We start from the raw sequence: 17472 nt of genomic DNA on the forward strand, positions 1-17472 counted from the left end.
GAGGGTACGTTACGTCTCGTGACAACGTCTAGAGAATCACGTCACGTGCACAAACAATCTGAGTAACGCCTGTCTGTTCAGACGCTTCAATAAAGCATTACGGAGTTGAATAGAAGAAAGACTGCAGAGAGGCGTCAGTGCGTACGGACAAAAGGCGAGCGCCGAGACGAGAGCGTGTAGGAAAGAAAGACTAGAGTACGGAGGGAAGAAAGACTTGACTACGGAGAGAAGACAGATGAGATAAATTAGAAGGTATGTGGGGAAGAAAGGATGAAAAGTGATTTAAAAAAATACATGCATGATTGATAGGTAATCTAATCTCCTTTTAGCTTCCTTTTAGCATAAGATTGTACTTTACAATTTTTCTAACGTGACAGTTTTATATTTAGTATGGTATTTTATATGTTTTTTATTATGTTATCTTTTTTCCTGGTGCTTCTATCACTCTTTTTAATCCCAATAAAAAGTATTACAAATAAAAAAAATACATGAATGAAAGTTATCTAATAAAACAACAGAAAACGATGAATTGATGCAACTCAAAATGAGGTATGGGTAAAGGAATGAGGTGAGGACTTTAGGAGCTTGATGACTAGACCAAAATGGGTATGGAGATGGTGTTGAGTAAGGAAGAGGCGCAAAGGGTGAGCTGCTGAGAAAGAGAAGGGACGCTTCCTTTCTGCGGTGCCTTTAAATGCTAATGAGGCGCGTGTGTGACTCCGGGCGTGAGTGGCGGAGGAGGCGGGCGCGAGGACAGGCGGCGGACACGAAGGCCCCGCCCCTCTCTATAAAGCCTGCGCGGGAGCCATTTTAAGGCAGTAAGACCGAAAGAGGAGCCAAGGACGAAGTAAGAAACCTACTGAGACCCTCAGGTTACCATCAACGGCCTCCCACCCCCGCCTCCCCAGCACCCACCATCCTGCACCAGTACCACCTGTACCACCAGGGTGCCAGGCAAGGGGAGGGGGCGCGCCAAGGAGCCGCAGGGGGCACAGCAACCAGAGCCAAGAGAAGCCCCCCCGGAACCATCAGCAGCCATGAGCGAGGTGGGAGAGAAGAGCCCGGCCGCCCCAGTAGCAGCAGCAGCACCAGCAGCAGCCCCAGAGGAAGACACGACCCCCAGCCCTACCACGACCACTGAGCCAGCCACCACCGCCCCGGACAAGAAAGTGCTGGGTGAGTGTGGGGGGAGAAAGGGAGGTCCCCTCCCTTCTGGTATCGGTTGAGGGGGCTCTGGGGAGTAGGGGGGCGACTAGGCCACAGCTAGTGCGTGGCGTGGGACATGGGGGGGCGATTTCCCACAACCTAAATGCCCAAATGGAGTATAATTATCCATGATTCGTATGTTTGGTCATTTCTAATGCGTGTGTGTATATGTCGAACTCCATCCATGCAACTCAGCAGGGGACCCCTGGAAGAATGGTGGACAGCAGAGGTTTCAGTCCCCAGGCTAAGTGCTTTGAGGCCCCACAGGCGAGGCCCATTGCACTGCAAATGCTCGGTATGTTAGGGGTGGGTTAATTGTGCCACGGCCACCCCATGTAAATGTAGTAGGCCTAGCACCCACGTGTCTGCTGCTAGGCTTCATGAGTCCAGGTACAGTGGTTACTCGGCCCCGCATCTCTTCCGAGTTCCTGGGGGCGCAGCTTCCTGGTCCGCTTCACCTCCACGTGTCCTCTGGGTGGGGTCACTGCTCCCCACGTGTTCTCATGGCGTGCAGTGCGATGGCCTCGGGGCGCCTGGTGCAGTGTTTGTTCTCTCCACGCGTACAGGACGTGCATGAAGGGTGTGGCGTTGAGGCCGGACTCTGGGGCTCGCCGCTCATTCCTGTGGCCTCCGTGTCTCCCCGGGGTCCTGCATAGCTATACAGGAGGTGCGGTGTGCAGACCCGCGAGGGGCCCTTGTATCGGCCTGTGGCTGCTCTGCATGCTTGGCTAGGCCTCGCCCTGCTCGCGGGGTGCAGATTCGAATGGTTCATTTTGTTTTCCAAGTTTGGATTTGGGCCGAGTGTGTCCCCTCTCTCCCTGCACGCCGCTCCATTTTTGTGCAGAAGGGGGTTATGGAGTTGTTTAATGAGAACGTGTTTTTCCGTTTGGATTTGAGCAAACCTGTAGATGTGAAAGCAGTATGCCAGGCTGCTTATACCCGTTCTTGGGGTTGTGTCGGGGTATTCCACCGTCAGTATGCTGCCCAGCAGGCTGGGTTATTGTTTGAGTGGCGATCCCTTGTACAGACCCCAAGTTGCACAACTCTTGGCCGCTGTTGCGCAATCGCAGAGGCGCCTTTGGCTGCATACCGGGCGTTACTTCTGAATTGGTGTTTGAGCGCCCACATAGCGCCCCTTCCTCCATTATTCGTGCTAATGGTCGTGGGTGCATGCGTCTTGCCGCCAGCTCTGTTGCAGTAGTTTGTACAGACGGGAACAGTGAAGCTTTAGTTGAAACAAAGTAGCTTACGTGTACAAATATGGTTGGGATGTTGGGTGCCAAGAATAAGCCAGTTGTGTCCCGGAATGACCCAAGGCAGGGGCGGGCGGGGTGGCATGCTGTGCCGCCACTGCTGCCGTGTGCTTCACATCAAGGATCACACACGCCCCCTCCTCAGGGCCCTGCCTGGTGGCCGGGGGCGGCCGCTCCTCTGCCTGCGAGGGCGGCGGGGAGCAGCTCCCGCAGAGTAGTAGTTCTCGGGGTTTCAGCCTGCGATGTCAACACGTGAGCCACGGGCCTGGACCCGCTGGAAGACCGTGCGTCAGGCCCATATCAACAAGCTGGCACCAAGCCTGCCCCACCCCAAGACTTCAGATCAGTCAGTGGTGGTCCAACACCAATCTCGCTCCTGAAGACCTGCACTATTAGGTTGATTCAGCAGTGGTGAGACGAGGCGTCGAACCCATGCCCCTTACATCTTTGGACTTCTTGCTGTTGTCTTTTTGTGTCCTTCTGGGAGCTGTGGGTAGTTTAGTAGTAGTTTTAATTATTTTCTGCATACTTGCTTAACGCTTCCTGGAGCAAGCATGTAGAGGTGTGAATTGTGTACATTTGTGGCAGTCGATTTTTCTCCAAGTCTAGGAGTGGTGAGGACGGCTGGCAGATGGCGCACCTGTCTGCCATGGGGCACCGAGAGCGAGGTTCTCTTCAGATCCGTACCATTGGGGTCCTTGCATTCCATTGGTGGCCCGCTGGTGTCTTGGTGGTGGTCTGCCGACAGTTGGGAGTGCCGCGCTGCCCTCTTGTGCAGCTGTACCCTTCAGTAGCGAGCGATCCTACCACTGTGTATCTGCAGCAGATTGTTGTGGTGCGGACTCTGGTTTTTCCCCATGGCCGAGTAGGGTCCTTAGCAGGATCTGTTAGTGAGTTGTGTCCATGTCTTCAAAATTAATTAGACTAGTTATTTTTGGCTTGGGCTGTGGTGCCCCCCCTTGCTAGTTTGTGCCGTAATCAACAGACCGTTTGTGTTTATTGGTGCTGCTGGCAGGCGGCTGCAGTGTTCCTGGAAAATGGGCGCACATCACCTGTGGCCTTGAAACAGTGACACTTGGCACCTCCTGACACTGTTGCCAGAGTCCAGCCTCTGTCTGCTGTGTACACGGTAAAATCGCGCCACAACAACTGCGCATTTGAGAAGCTGACTCAGTATGTTTTTAAGGCGACTTGGACTAGGTCTCAAAATACCACCCTCATGGTTTGAGGGAAGCTGCTCTAAATTATCTTTAGCAAACTCCTACCTCGGGGGCAGGTTGTCCTCTATAAAGTCCCTACCTACAGACTAAAAGAAATCACATCCCACTTGTGGCCCCGGAGAGCGCCACTGCGTTTGCACTTTGAGGTTCCGAATGGCAGTGCCTACCCCATGCCATGTAGGGGAAATCAAATCAGTTGCCTCTTGTGCAAAGCACGCTACTCCTGCTTGTAATTCAGAGGGGCATCAATTAGTGTATGGCAGCTAGTAACCCCTTTTTGCGCTCTAGCTTGTTTGGCGGGGCGTCGGAACGAATGGGCAGGGGTTGCCCCATGCCACTTCCTTTGCTTCCCTGACTACCGAATGGCTTAAAATCCTGCACAATAATCTGCGGAATGTCGGAGTATTCACCCCTTGCCTATGTGGCAATTTGAAGCTCTGTTTCCAGGGCTCGGACATTCCTAGCAGACACAAATAGCCCTCTGCATTGGAGCAGGGTGGCACAGCTGCTCGGAGGGGAGGAGAGATCAGCAGGCTAGCCCATGCCAAGGCTGTGACTGCTTGTCACAGCTGCATCGCCTGTTGCACGAGGTCTGTACTGGTAGCCGGGGGTGATGGTGCCGCCTTGAATGGAGGGTGACTTGCTAGCTTGCATTGCACAGGTTACCCTTCTCTCTAACCATGTTCAGTAGTTGGTGTTGTAAGACACAGTTGCCAACTTACCCTTTATCTGGTTAGGATCTATGAGTGGTTGAAAGTAACAATTGGAATCTTGCGTGTTGTATCTCATGACTTGTTGCCTGGCATGCGTTTTACGACGTGGAAGCCTGATTGCAGAGGAGTGGGGTGCATAGTTCATGCCTCTTTGTACCCGTATCCATGAAGTCTTTCCCTTGCTGCAGGCCATGAGTTTCAACTTGTTAGCTCCTACCCACCCTCCAAGGGTGCTAGAGGCCTGCTCCACCGTGGGCAACACTTGGTGTTGCAGTGGGCACTTATGGGCAGAGTGATAGTGCTGTGGGTTTTCCTGGGTGGCAGACCCTCTCGAACGTGGTAATAGTTTTTTCTTTAAAAGCAGATTGAGAAGTTGCTGAAAGGAGCATGTGGGGTTGAGTGAGTGCTTAATATTTACTATTGGAAAATACTACATTTTGCTGTGAAGTGTAATTTTCTGCTCTTGAATTATTCCAGAACTGCTATCCCTGTGATTGTTTAAAGATCAACTACATCTGGCCGATTTATTACTAACTGGAGGGTCGAGCCACCAAATAGTTAACACTATTGTCTAATGGAGGGCAAGATCCATGTCAGCCTTTTAGTCTCTCACGATAGTAAACCAAATTTCCACTGGTGTGTACAGTGAGCATGTCTCCGGACCTGAAATGTCAAACCCCCAGGGATAGTACAATTAAGTTGGGATTTCAGAATTACGAGGATGTAAATATTCCACCCCCTCTAAATTGACTTCCCTTTTTGAAAATTAACCATATGCATATAGTGTATAGTCGGGTGACTGTAAAGCCCACAACCATGTTGTCCCTTTATACCGTAATTTCCCAAATAACTGCATTAAGGGGGCGGGGAGAGCCCCCTCTCCTATCCTACTAATAGGATCCCCCCCTCTTTGTCTACTAATGTGACACTTGGCAGAGATCCTCAGGGAGCAGAACCTGTTGGAACCTCATGAAGGAGGGATAGAATTGGACCCACCCATCATGTTGGATGTGTATCATTACCCCCACCATGCGTTTGTTTTTTAGTTTGCTTTTTTTGTTTCTTTTCGTTCCTTTAGCAACCAAAGTCCTGGGCACTGTCAAATGGTTTAACGTGAGAAACGGCTACGGCTTTATCAACCGGTATGTCCACCCGTTTTATTTTATTTTCCTTGTTTTGTGCTTTTTTTTCTTCAGTTTTTGCTGTTTTTGTCTGCTTTAAGCTAGTCACTGTCAGGTGTTGGGTTTGTGGAAATCTTTGGTTTTATCCCAGTTTAGGAGCAGCATATATGCACACAGGGCCTCCCAACACAGATTTCAAATGGAAAACGGACCTATTTACTGTTATAATCGAACGAGATGTCTGAATTGTGGCCTGTAAACGGGATGTTGGGGTGGGAGCTCCGCAGTTTTCCTAATATTCCATGCAAGCATAACTTCTGCAATGCCCTTTTAAGTGAATTATTGTGCCAGGTGACAGCAAGCCTCCATTTCTTGGCATGTTTGGGCTTCTATGTGCCCAGATGTGTAATGTTCGGAGGCAGAGTAAACACCAGTGCTATGTCTTCGGTGCCAGGCGCTTCTATCGACTGGTTCTATCCTCAATCACTGGAACAGAGCCCTCTAAGAGGGGCGTCCATTTCCTAACCTTGAATGGCTTCTGTACCCCCCCCCCCCCCCTAGCTCAGTGAATTTAGATTCTCCATTTTGTTAGCGTGTTCAGTACAGGTGTATGGTCCGTAAACCTGTCCTGGAATGGGGTACTAATTATTTTTCTCTCCGCCGTTTCCTCTTCTCTGGTTCCTGTGCCACTCTTTCACTTGACCTTCTGCCATGATGGCTTCCAATCAACAGAAATGACACCAAGGAAGACGTCTTTGTACACCAGGTAAGACTACAGTCTGTGCTGAGTCAGTACTTGGACACAGCATTTGTTTGTGTTGCTTACTATACCAGTTGTTAATGCTACCTAGGAGTGATGAGCTCATATTTGGGGTGTGAGGGCAAGCAGTCTCATATATTTCTTGGCTTGATTGGTCACTCCACCCAGGTGGAAGCACACCAGTCTTCGGTAACAGATGCTCCCATCGGCTGTTTCTAGTCTTTGGAACTGATTAAAGCCTAAATGCACATCTCTGCAGATGTCAAGTGTATAGCCCATGGGTCACACTTCATCTTTTGTTGGGGCTGGACAGAAGCGTACAGCCTGGCACAACTTCCAGGCCCAGAATTTGGAGGAGTGTATGGCACCTTCTGAATCTCTTGTATTTTTGCCTGTATTAAGCTGTCCTGACACGACCTATCGCGACAGACAGCACGCCATGTGGCAGGGTTGACCTAGTCTGTCCACCACAAGAACTGACAACATGCCAGTGTCAATAACAATTTCACACATGCATGGCCTCCACGGAGTGGTTCTATGGAGATCAGTCAATGGAGTGAAATGGTGTTGTGGCTTTCTGTAAACTTCGGAAGCAATTGTATCCTGCCCGGTGGACTCGTGTTTTTGATCAGGCTGCAGGGAAGTGGTATTATCAAGTTTCCCGACCTGGTCGACAGGCCTACTCCTACTGAAAGTCATGTCCCACTTAGGGGCACATCTGGAAGGGAGGTGGGGAGGGGGAGGGGGGGAAGGGGTTTTCTAGTTTGTTGGGGCGGGGGAGTGAGTAGGAAAACACGTTGGGGACATTGGGGGGGATGTTGGACACGGAAACACTCATTGGGACACAGTCAGATGCACAAGAATCAACGTTGTCACACACAGCTGCTATGGTCTCCTACTGACCTCCAGACGAGCAACACAGTATGGCAGACACACTAAGGACTACTGACAGAACTCAGAGGGGGATCTCCATTCTGACATGGAATGTTAATGGATTGGGATCCAAAATAAAGAGGATTGGTCAACACATACATCAAAAGGGTCGCCCCAGACCGTATCCTTTTACAGGAAACGTACCTTAAGGCAGGAAAATGTACGTTCATAGCGAGGGGGATATACAAAGTCCTGACTCACGCGGGCTATACGTCGGGAGCCAGGGGAGTCGCAATCCTAATTAACAAAACACATCCCTTTACCGTCACACGCACGTGGAGTGATCCACAGGGTACATAAATGGGAATACAGGGGACATGGAATAGACTGAACGTGACAGTTATCTCAGTATACGCTCCGCCAAAACTCCAATCACGCATGCTCAGAGAAGTGGCAGCCATCCTGTTGGATACGGCAGACACGATGCAAATAGTGGGGGGGGGCTTCAATGAAGTTTGTCGGAAACGTTAGATCGTTCAGGTGCAACACGCAGGGAGGGGACGCAAACAGCACTGGCAAAATACATGGCGGAAATGGGACTCACCGACATATGGCGACACCAGACACAGGAGACGTTATCCTTCTACTCAGGGGCCCATAAAACCTTCTCCAGGCTAGACTACATTTTTATTGCAAGGCAATACCTGTCGAAGGGGGATGAGTTCTCCTACAAAGCAAGGGGGATATCAGACCACTCACCTCTGTATGCAAACTTAGGGAAAAACACGGTAAGGCGAGAGACCGAGTGGCGATTGGCAGCATGGGACTTACAAACCCCCCGAGATAACACGAGGATTGAGGGCTGACATAAAGGTGTATGTGGCGGAGAACAAAGGTTCAGTAGATTCCAATATTACCTTCTGGGAGGCCATGAAACCGGTGTTGAGGGACAGAATTAAAGGGAGATTAAGGGACAAACGCAATAAACACATGGAGGCGGCAGGGCTAGAAACTGACATCCTAGCGCTAGAAAGGGAATACCATGTAAACAAAGGTGAGGGTACACTGAGGCGGCTGCAAGACAAACAAAGGGAGTATAGACAACTGGTCTCTAATGAGGCAAAGACACAATCACTAGCTACGTTACACCGCCTGTATGATGTAGGTGACAAATCAGGCAAACTTTTGGCATGGCTTAGCAGGAAAGAACGAGCAGCACGGTGGGTGGAAAGAATCAGGAGAGACGGGGGACACATGGAAACCACGGACAAGGACATAGCGGAGGCATTCGCACTCCACTATGAGAATTTCTATAGAGGCAGAGACCTCGGAACAGTTGACGAGGCTCTACATTATATGGAAAAGGTGGACATCCCACTCCTGGATGCAGAGCTCAGCGCCCCGCTAGAGGCAGATATCACACTGGAGGAGATTAGTATAGCCATAAATAAATTAAGAACGGGGAAACACCGGGACCCAACGGGTTCCCGGCGGAATTCTTTAAAAAGACGGCCGACTTGCTGACACGTCACCTGTTGACCTTATATGTTGAAGCCTATGAGATAGGGACACTCCCGCGAGACCTAACATTGGCAACCATAGTACCGATACACAAACGGGGCAAGCCAGAGGAGGATTGTGCCTCATACCGCCCCATCTCACTGCTGAACATGGAGGTGAAAGTGCTGGTCACGATTCTAGCGGCACGCCTCCGGACGGTCGTTCCAGACCTTATACACACAGACCAATCAGGGTTTCTGCCAGACAGAGCGACAAAGCTCAACCTCCGACAGACACACAACTGGCTTCAAGAAGTGAAAGATAGGGCGGAACGGCACTGGTTCCTGTCCTTGGACGCTGAAAAGGCGTTCGACGCAGTACACTGGCCCTTTCTCATGGCGGTGATGAGGCGGTTTGGTTTTGGTCCACGCTTCCAGAAATGGAAAGGGCTGCTATACACGGCACCGAAAGCGCGGGTACGAGTAAATGGATGGCTATCACGTGAATTCCATGCGGAAAGGGGCACAAGACAAGGATGCCCGCTGTCCCCGCTACTCTTTACGCTCACGATAGAAATCTTGGCGGCCAAAATTCGGCAAAACCCAGGGATCCATGGTTTCATGTGAAGTGATTCAGGGGAGGCACAGGAAAAAATTTCATTATATGCAGACGATGTATTACTATACATTACGAAACCCGAGGTCTCAGTAGGGACATTATTCAGAGAGTTGGAGGGATTTGGGGCGATGGCGGGCCATACCATCAACTGGCACAAATCAGTCTTGTATACGCCGCGGGGCCCTGTGACTGGAGTGACGCTACCGGACCGTTTACTCACTACCGCGGAGGGGTTCCAGTACCTTGGGGTCTATATCACTCTGGACAAGAAGCTCTCGTTCCAGCATAATGTGGAACGAATAATGGAAGAGGCAGTAGAGGACATGACGAGATGGAGGCTGTTACCGCTTACCCTACTGGGAAGAGCGGCAATGTATAAAATGATTACGCTACCCAAATTCCTCTACGCACTTCAGAATGAATACTACCCGCTCCCGGCTAACACGATCACCAAAATCCATGCAGACCTGCGATCCTTCCTGTGGCTAGGCAAACAACCACGCATCGCCCTCCAAACACCAACGCCACCAGTATAGTGGAGGGATCTCACTGCCGAACCTGGAGGCATACTACTGGGCGGAACACTTGACCCCCATAAACGACTGGCTACACGCACCAGTGGACCACCCGACATATGCATTGGAAAGACATAAATTGTCCACACACAATATACTTCACTACTTATATGGGGGGAGGGTGGGAAGACAGCTCCTGCCCGCTACCATGATCACGATTCGAGCATGGACACGGGCCACGAGATCCACGGGGTGGGAGGAGAAACCTACACGCCAGACACCACTATGGCACTGCAGCTGGTTCACGGAACTTCAAAAATTGAAAGACTTCCAAAGGTGGGACTGTGAGAAGGTGGCCTGATATGCAGTGCTCACTATTCTAGTGAACACTATGTATCAGTCCAGCAACCCTTATTGATGATTGGTTGTAAGTCAACCTTATAGACCAGCTATCCTAGTAGCGTGGATACGAGCAGTCTAAGGCTAAAGACTCGAGAGGGCGCGTTAAGCCAGCTGTTTACCACACATATACCCCTTGAATACCAAGTGAAAGGACACCACACAAGTGTTATGAAAATAAACAGTTATTTATTTAAAGATCACAACAGCCCTGTACTCTTTATGAGGACAGGGTACTAAGCACAAACCAAAACTCTTACAAAAATACTTAAGTTAGCACAGTATATACAAATGCCCGAGGGGCACGGAAAACCATATACTCTGAAAGTGGAATGCGAAATTCCTAGCAGGTAAGTACAGTACTAATAGCTTTTGGAATCGCTAGGACTTGACTAGGGAATCGTTAGATTACTTCTAGGAGGCCTAGGGGACTCGGGTGCAGTGTGTGCACTCTCACGCGAGATGCGGGACAAAAGTCTATGGTAGCTAGGAAATAGAAAGTTAGTGTTCTCGGGCGAACCCGACCTGGTAGGGAGAAAACGAAAGTAGATTCTGACCCTTGGATAGTGAGGCTATGCTGGGGCACCGAAATGCCGAAGTTACCTAGCCCAGGGGCTGCAGCTGCATAGGTCTGAAAAGACGTCGGGAATCCTCGTAGACGGACCAGGAGCCGGAAGAAAAGATGCTGGCCGGTGACCAGTGAAGAAAGTTCAGTTGGATCCAAGCCTGGATCTCGAAGATAGATGACACCTGAAAGCAGAGGGGACCAAGTTCGAGACTACTAGCCAGTAGTCAGTGGGCACCAGGAGGGCACCGGATGGTAGCCACCTCGACAAGGTGAGTGGGTGACGCTTGACTCGAAGATCTCACGGACCAGGAGGCGTTGTCGGCGACCAGGATGGAGGATCGAGCTGTCCCACGAAGATAGAAGCTGTCGGCGTCGCTGGACCCAGGATTGGGCAACAAAGCCTTGGCAAATTCAAGCCCACGCGGTGGACCTAAAATGGCGTCTGGAGTGGACCAGGAGGGTCCGGGGTGCCTCTCTTGAAGAAGGAAGCAAGGGCCAGCCTGGAGCAACCAGACCAGCAGTCGTGAAGTCGTTGGGCGTCGTTCAGAAGGCCACAAGCCAGCCGGCTAGTAGCCAAACAACGCGGTGCACAGCAAACAGCAGAAGGGCCCCACGCAGATCGTGGAGATGCAGGGGGGCTGACCTTGGGTGCTGGAGCTGCGCAGGGTCGGGGCTTCTCGGACCCCAAAGCACTCACCAGTGGAGGACACGGTGGGCTTGCAGTAAAGATGTCGTGCAGTCTTGGCGATCGTCGGTCCCTTGAGGTCTCGTCGCACTCACGGTTCTCAGCTTGGCTGTAGAGGTGAGTAGAGGTCAGAGGTGCCAGGGAAGCCGGGTCTCGTCGAGCTGGGTCGTCGGATTCGTGATGAAGGACTTGCAGCAGACCGCAGTGTTCTTTAGGATGGTGCCCGCTTGATGCAGGGTGACTACTCCTTAGCCACAAGGGAGAATCTTGAAGAAGAAATCGTGAAGTCCTTTCGAAGAAAGTGGTATCTTGATTCCAAAGATGATCTAATTTTAACAGGGGGCCCGCTCCCATCTTTATACTAAAAAAGGGGGCTGACCCGGTGACTAGGTCCTGCCTATGGGTGGGACCAGGAGGGGGGTGGTTACACCCCTCTCCCCTGCCGGACTTCCCCAGGCCAGGGGCTGGTGTGCCCCTGGAACTGGTTCTGACTGGCCTATGCGTAGTGAGCACCGGGGTGCCACTCAGCAGTCACCTTCCTGAAAAGCCCTGCCTACCCAGGATACACAAAACCATGTCTGGGACGGTGCTAGCACCGCCCCTGACAGGAAACCCTTTGTCCAGGCTCCCCTCACTGGAAGGACTCCCAGCTGCAGGGGGTCAGACTCGTGTCTGTGGTGGCAGCATCCATTTTGTGGAGCTGAGGCTTCAGTTAACTTTAACCGGGGTTCACAGTTACATACATGTCGTGTCCCTCTAGAAGGGTGGAATGCTAACCCCGTCGCCAGAATTGGCGAGGGGTTAGTATTCCAATTCGTATGACACCTTACTCGACATGTTTTGATAAAGCAATACCAAAGATAGCATTTAACCGCGAGGATTATAATGCACTTAAGAGTATATGGTATGCGATATCATGGAACAGCTATTAGGACTTGATTCCGCAAGCTGCAGACAGGCTCAGCTCATGCCAGAGCACCATCTCACACGATTCCAAGCACTCTGCCTTCAGGATTGTCAAGGCCTGCCATAGGAGTGACTGATAGGAATCTGTGTGTCCATTTTAGGGTTAGGTATAGGTATACTACACCTACAGCAAAGGGTGATTACACGACTTTGCCCCAGCTGTCATGCAGCCAGTTGTGTCGAATTTAGGAGGCCAGCCAGGGGTGGCACAATACGTGCTGCAGCCCCTGGTAGCCCTGGGTACACCTATGCCCTGAGTTACAGGGTCTGATAAGGTGGCCCAGTACCAATTGGTAGATGCACCTAGGGTACATGAGGTAATTTAGAAAGAGAACAGCCAGGCTGTGGGTCTGATTGGCAGGCCCACAGCCAGAGAAAGTCGTAAACCAGTGAAACAAAAGCAAAAAATCTGGGTGATCATAGGATTGCAGACCCTACTCTCCTACATGACCCCCCCCCAAACTTTGGGACAATAAGCTAACCTTGACCAGGTGAGTCTTCTTGTTCTAAGTGGAAATATCTGGAGAGCCCATCGGCATTGCCATGATCAGTACCAGGCCTATGTTCCACTGTAAAGTCCATCCCCTGTAGGGAAATGGACCACCTAAGCAGTTTGGGGTTTTCACCCTTCATCTGATTTAGCCACAAGAGGGGCTTATGGTCGGTCTGAATCTTGAAGTGAGTGCCAAACAAGTATGGCCTCAGCTTCTTCAGGGCCCAAACCACAGCAAAGGCCTCCCTCTCAATAGCTGACCAATTCTTCTCTCTGGGGGTCAGCCTTCTGCTTATAAAAGCAATGGGCTGATCCTGACCATCAAAATTCAGTTGAGAAAGAACAGCTCCCACACCCAACTCAGAAGCATCTGTTTGGACAATGAATGGTTTGGAGTAGTCTGGACTCTTAAGGATAGGTGCTGTGCACATGGCCTGCTTTAGGTCATCGAATGCTTTTTGACAGCCTGCTGTCCACTGAACCTTTTTTGGCATTTTCTTACTTGTCAGTTCATTTAATGGTGTCACAATGGAACCATAGTTCCTGACAAACTTTCTGTAGTATCCAGTCAGGCCCAAGAAAGCTCGAACCTGAGTCTGGGTGGTTGGGGGAGCCCAGTCCCTGATTGACTGTATTTTGCTCTCCAGTGGCTGAACCTGGCCTCCACCTACAAGGTGGCCCAGGTATACAACCTGTGTCTGCCCTATCTGGCACTTGGTGGCCTTGATAGTGAGGCCTGCTGCTTGCAGAGCCTCTAACACTTTCCTCAGGTGGACCAGGTGATCCTCCCAGGTGGAGCTAAAGACAGCAATATCATCTAGATATGCTGCACAGAAGTCATCCAGCCCAGTAAGGACTTGATTCACCAACCTTTGGAAGGTGGCAGGTGCATTTTTCAGACCAAAGGGCATTACCACAAATTGATAATGCCCACCAGGGGTTGAAAATGCTGTTTTGGGCTTGGCATCCTCAGCTAACCTGATTTGCCAATACCCAGCTGTTAAGTCAAATGTACTTAAGTAGTTGGCAGAAGCCAATCTATCTATAAGTTCATCTGCCCTTGGTATTGGATGGGCATCAGTCTTAGTGACTGCATTGAGACCCCTGTAGTCTACGCAAAACCTCATCTCTCTCTTACCATCTTGGGTGTGAGGCTTTGGCACTAGAACTACTGGACTAGCCCAAGGGCTATCTGAGGGTTCAATGACTCCCAATTCCAACATTTTCTGCACTTCAGTTTTTATGCAGTCTCTAACATGATCAGGCTGCCTGTAGATTTTACTCTTGACTGGCAGGCTGTCACCAGTGTCAACCTCATGGGTGCACCAATTGGTCTGACTGGGTGTCAGAGAGAACATATGTCTGAAAGACTGAAGAACCTGTTTACAGTCTTTCTGCTGATGTTCAGAGAGGCTGCCACAAAAGACAACACCATCTACTGACCCATCATCAGGATTCTGAGTGAGCAGGTCTGGGAGAGGGTCACTCTCTTCCTCCTGTCCCTCATCTATGGCCATGAGCAAGCTCATGTCCTTCCTGTCGACATATGCTTTGAGCCTGTTGACATGGAGTACCCTATGGGGACTCCTGGGAGTTCCAAGGTCCACCAGGTAGGTGACCTCTCCCTTTTGCTCAAGGATTGTGTGGGGCCCAGACCATTTGTCTTTGAGTGCTGCTGGGGCCACTGGCTCCAGCACCCACACCTTCTGTCCAGGCTGATAAACAGTCAGGACAGCCTTTTGGTCATGCCAAGCTTTTTGAAGTTCTTGACTGGCCTTAAGGTTTTCTGATGCCTTCTCCATATACTCAGCCATCCTGGAGCGGAGACCAAGTACATAGTCCATTATGTTGGTTGCAGGCTTTTTGAGAGGTCTCTCCCATCCTTCCTTCACCAAACACAAGGGGCCTCTCACAGGATGCCCATACAAAAGTTCAAAAGGGCTGTAGCCAACCCCCTTTTGTGGGACCTCTCTGTAAGCAAACAGAAGGCAGGGCATCAGGACATCCCATCTACGCCTGAGTGTTTCAGGTAGTCCATGAATCATCCCTTTTAGGGTCCTGTTGAACCTTTCAACAAGCCCATTGCATTGTGGGTGATAGGGTGTAGTGAATTTGTAATTGACACCACACTCCTTCCACATAGCAGTTAAATAGCTTGACATGAAGTTTGCACCTCTGTCAGAGACAACCTCCTTAGGGAAGCCCACTCTGGAGAACACTCCAACTAGGGCCCTTGCCACCACAGGGGCTGTGGTGGTCCTAAGTGGAATAGCTTCAGGATACCTGGTGGCATGATCCACTACCACCAGTATAAACTTGTGCCCTGATGCTGTCTGGGGTTCCATTGGACCAACAATGTCAATCCCCACTCTTTCAAAGGGCACCCCCACCACAGGCATTGGTATAAGGGGGGCCTTTGTTGTGCCACCTGACTTACCACTGGCTTGGCAAGTGACACAGGAGCGACAAAACTCCTTGGTATCCTCATTCATGTGAGGCCAGTGAAAGTGTGAGACAAGCCTGTCCCAAGTCTTTGTCTGGCCTAAGTGTCCTGCTAAGGGAATCTCATGGGCCAAGGTAAGTAGGAAACCTCTCTGAGACAAGGGTACAACCAGCCTCCTGGTCATGCCAGGCTTGGGGTCTCTTGACTCAGTGTACAGGAGTCCATCTTCCCAGTATACCTTGTGGGTACCTGTGGCGTTCCCAGCAGCCTCAGCAGCAGCCTGCTGTCTGAGGGGTTCAAGAGAAGGGCAGCCTAACTGGTCCTTCCCCAGGTCTTCCCTTGAGGGTCCCCCTGAACCCAAGAATTCAACTTGATCAAGTTCAAACTCTCTAGGCTCAGTTTCCCTCAATTCCTGCAGGTCAGCCTCCTCTGAGACTTGATCCACAACCTGGGGCAAGGGGGAAGGCACAGCCTTAACCCTACTGCTCTTTTTCTTGGAAGGTGTCTGGTCCATTGTTCCAGGATCCAGCACCTGTTCAGTGGGGCATCTTCTGGCCTGTGACCTAGTCACAGCAAACACATGTGCTGGCAAACCTAACATTTCCAGATGAGTCCTCTGCTCCACTTCTGACCATTGTGATGACTCCAAATCATTGCCCAACAAACAATCCACTGGGAGGTCTGAACTAACTACAACCTTCTTTTGGCCAGTTACCCCTCCCCAGGAGAAAGCTACAATTGCCATACTATGATTGGTAGTGACATTGCTTGCATTGGTCACCAGGAATTCTGTACCTGGCATGATCTGTCCAGGGTCCACAAAGCTAGGTGTCACCATTGTGACACTGGCACAAGTGTCCCTATAGGCCTGAGCCATTTTTCCATTAATAAAAGGTGTCTGTCTGTATTTGCCCAAAGTATTGGGACTTATGTCAGGGGACATATCCATATCCCCTGTACTGACAAGGACAGCCTGAGTGAGGGTGCCAACTAAGTTGTCACTCCCCTCAGAACCCAGGGTTAACCCTACTAAACCCTTGGGAGGTGCACTACCACTGCTGGCTGTACTAGGGGGCACAGGTGCCTTAGGGGCTGCAGTGGCAGGAGTCTGCCCTCCTCCTTTCTTGGTGCACTCACTAAACCAGTGAGTTTTACTTTTGCAGTATTGGCACCACCTTTTAGATTGGCCTTCTTTCTTCTTTTGGGGAGCCTGACCCCCACCCTCTTTGGGTTGTTGGGGACCTGTCGAAGACTTCTGGTCATTTTGTTCCCCTTTCGAATCCTTACCCTTCTGGTCTGCTTTCTTCTGACCACCTTGATTCTGGCCCTGGTTCTGTTTAACTCTTGTTCTAACCCATCTGTCTGCCTTCTTTCCCAATTCTTGGGGAGAGGTCAGATCTGAGTCAACAAGATGCTGATGCAACAACTGGTTCTGACAATTGTTTAAAATTTGCTCTCTCATCATCAAATTGTACAATCCTTTATAATCAGTAACCTTACTGCCCAGCAACCAGCCCTCAAAAGCCTTAGTGGCACAATCTACAAAGTCAGCCCAATCTTGAGACTGAGTTTTCTGGGTATCCCTGAACAGCACCCTGTACTGCTCAGTGGTTAGGCCAAACCCATCAACCAGTGCATTTTTCAAGACTTGGTAATCATTAGCATCCTCCACCCTTGTGGTGAGGAGCTTGTCTCTTCCTTTACCCTCAAAGGAGAGCCACAAGATAGCTGCCCACTGACTTGGGGGAACACCTTGCACAGTGCAGGCCCTCTCCAAAGCAGTAATCCATTTGTGGATGTCATCCCCTTGTTTAAAGGGGGGCACTATCTTACCAAGGTGTTTTGTATCAAAACTCCTTTCCCTATTGCTAGGTACAATGCTGCCACCAGTGGGGACTGTCCCACTCAATTGTTGCTCTCTAGCAAAGGCAAGCCTCTCTTTGGCCAGGGCAAGTTCTTCCCTTTCAATCCTCAGATTGGCTGCCTTTTCCTTAGCTTCATACATTCTCCTCTGGGGAGATGTCATTCCCCTTTGAGAGGAACGTTGAGAGCCATTGGTATGAAGGGATCTGATAGAGCCTCTTGATAGAGATCTATCTCGTCCATTCCCAATGTTAAGCTGACCTGAGAGTGGCCCCA

General features: G+C 50.5%; 1 protein-coding gene and 1 non-coding gene across 2 annotated transcripts in view; both read left to right on the top strand.

The window, feature by feature from the left end:
- Positions 1–817: 817 nt before the first annotated feature.
- YBX3 (Y-box binding protein 3) overlaps positions 818–17472 on the top strand; it is a 31550-nt gene continuing 14895 nt past the window's right edge. The window contains exons 1-3 of the mRNA XM_086933001.1: positions 818–1176; positions 5471–5534; positions 6246–6279. Of these exons, the coding sequence (XP_086789127.1) occupies positions 1038–1176; positions 5471–5534; positions 6246–6279 (237 nt within the window). The 5' untranslated portion in view covers positions 818–1037. The remainder of the gene's footprint in view (positions 1177–5470; positions 5535–6245; positions 6280–17472) is intronic.
- Positions 5876–6010, top strand: LOC147706536 (small nucleolar RNA SNORA57). Its single transcript, XR_015298646.1, has one exon. It is a non-coding gene; the product is annotated as a small nucleolar RNA SNORA57 (small nucleolar RNA).

Source organism: Lissotriton vulgaris, chromosome 7 (genome assembly GCF_964263255.1).
Source record: "Lissotriton vulgaris chromosome 7, aLisVul1.2, whole genome shotgun sequence".
NCBI classification, from domain to species: domain Eukaryota; kingdom Metazoa; phylum Chordata; class Amphibia; order Caudata; family Salamandridae; genus Lissotriton; species Lissotriton vulgaris.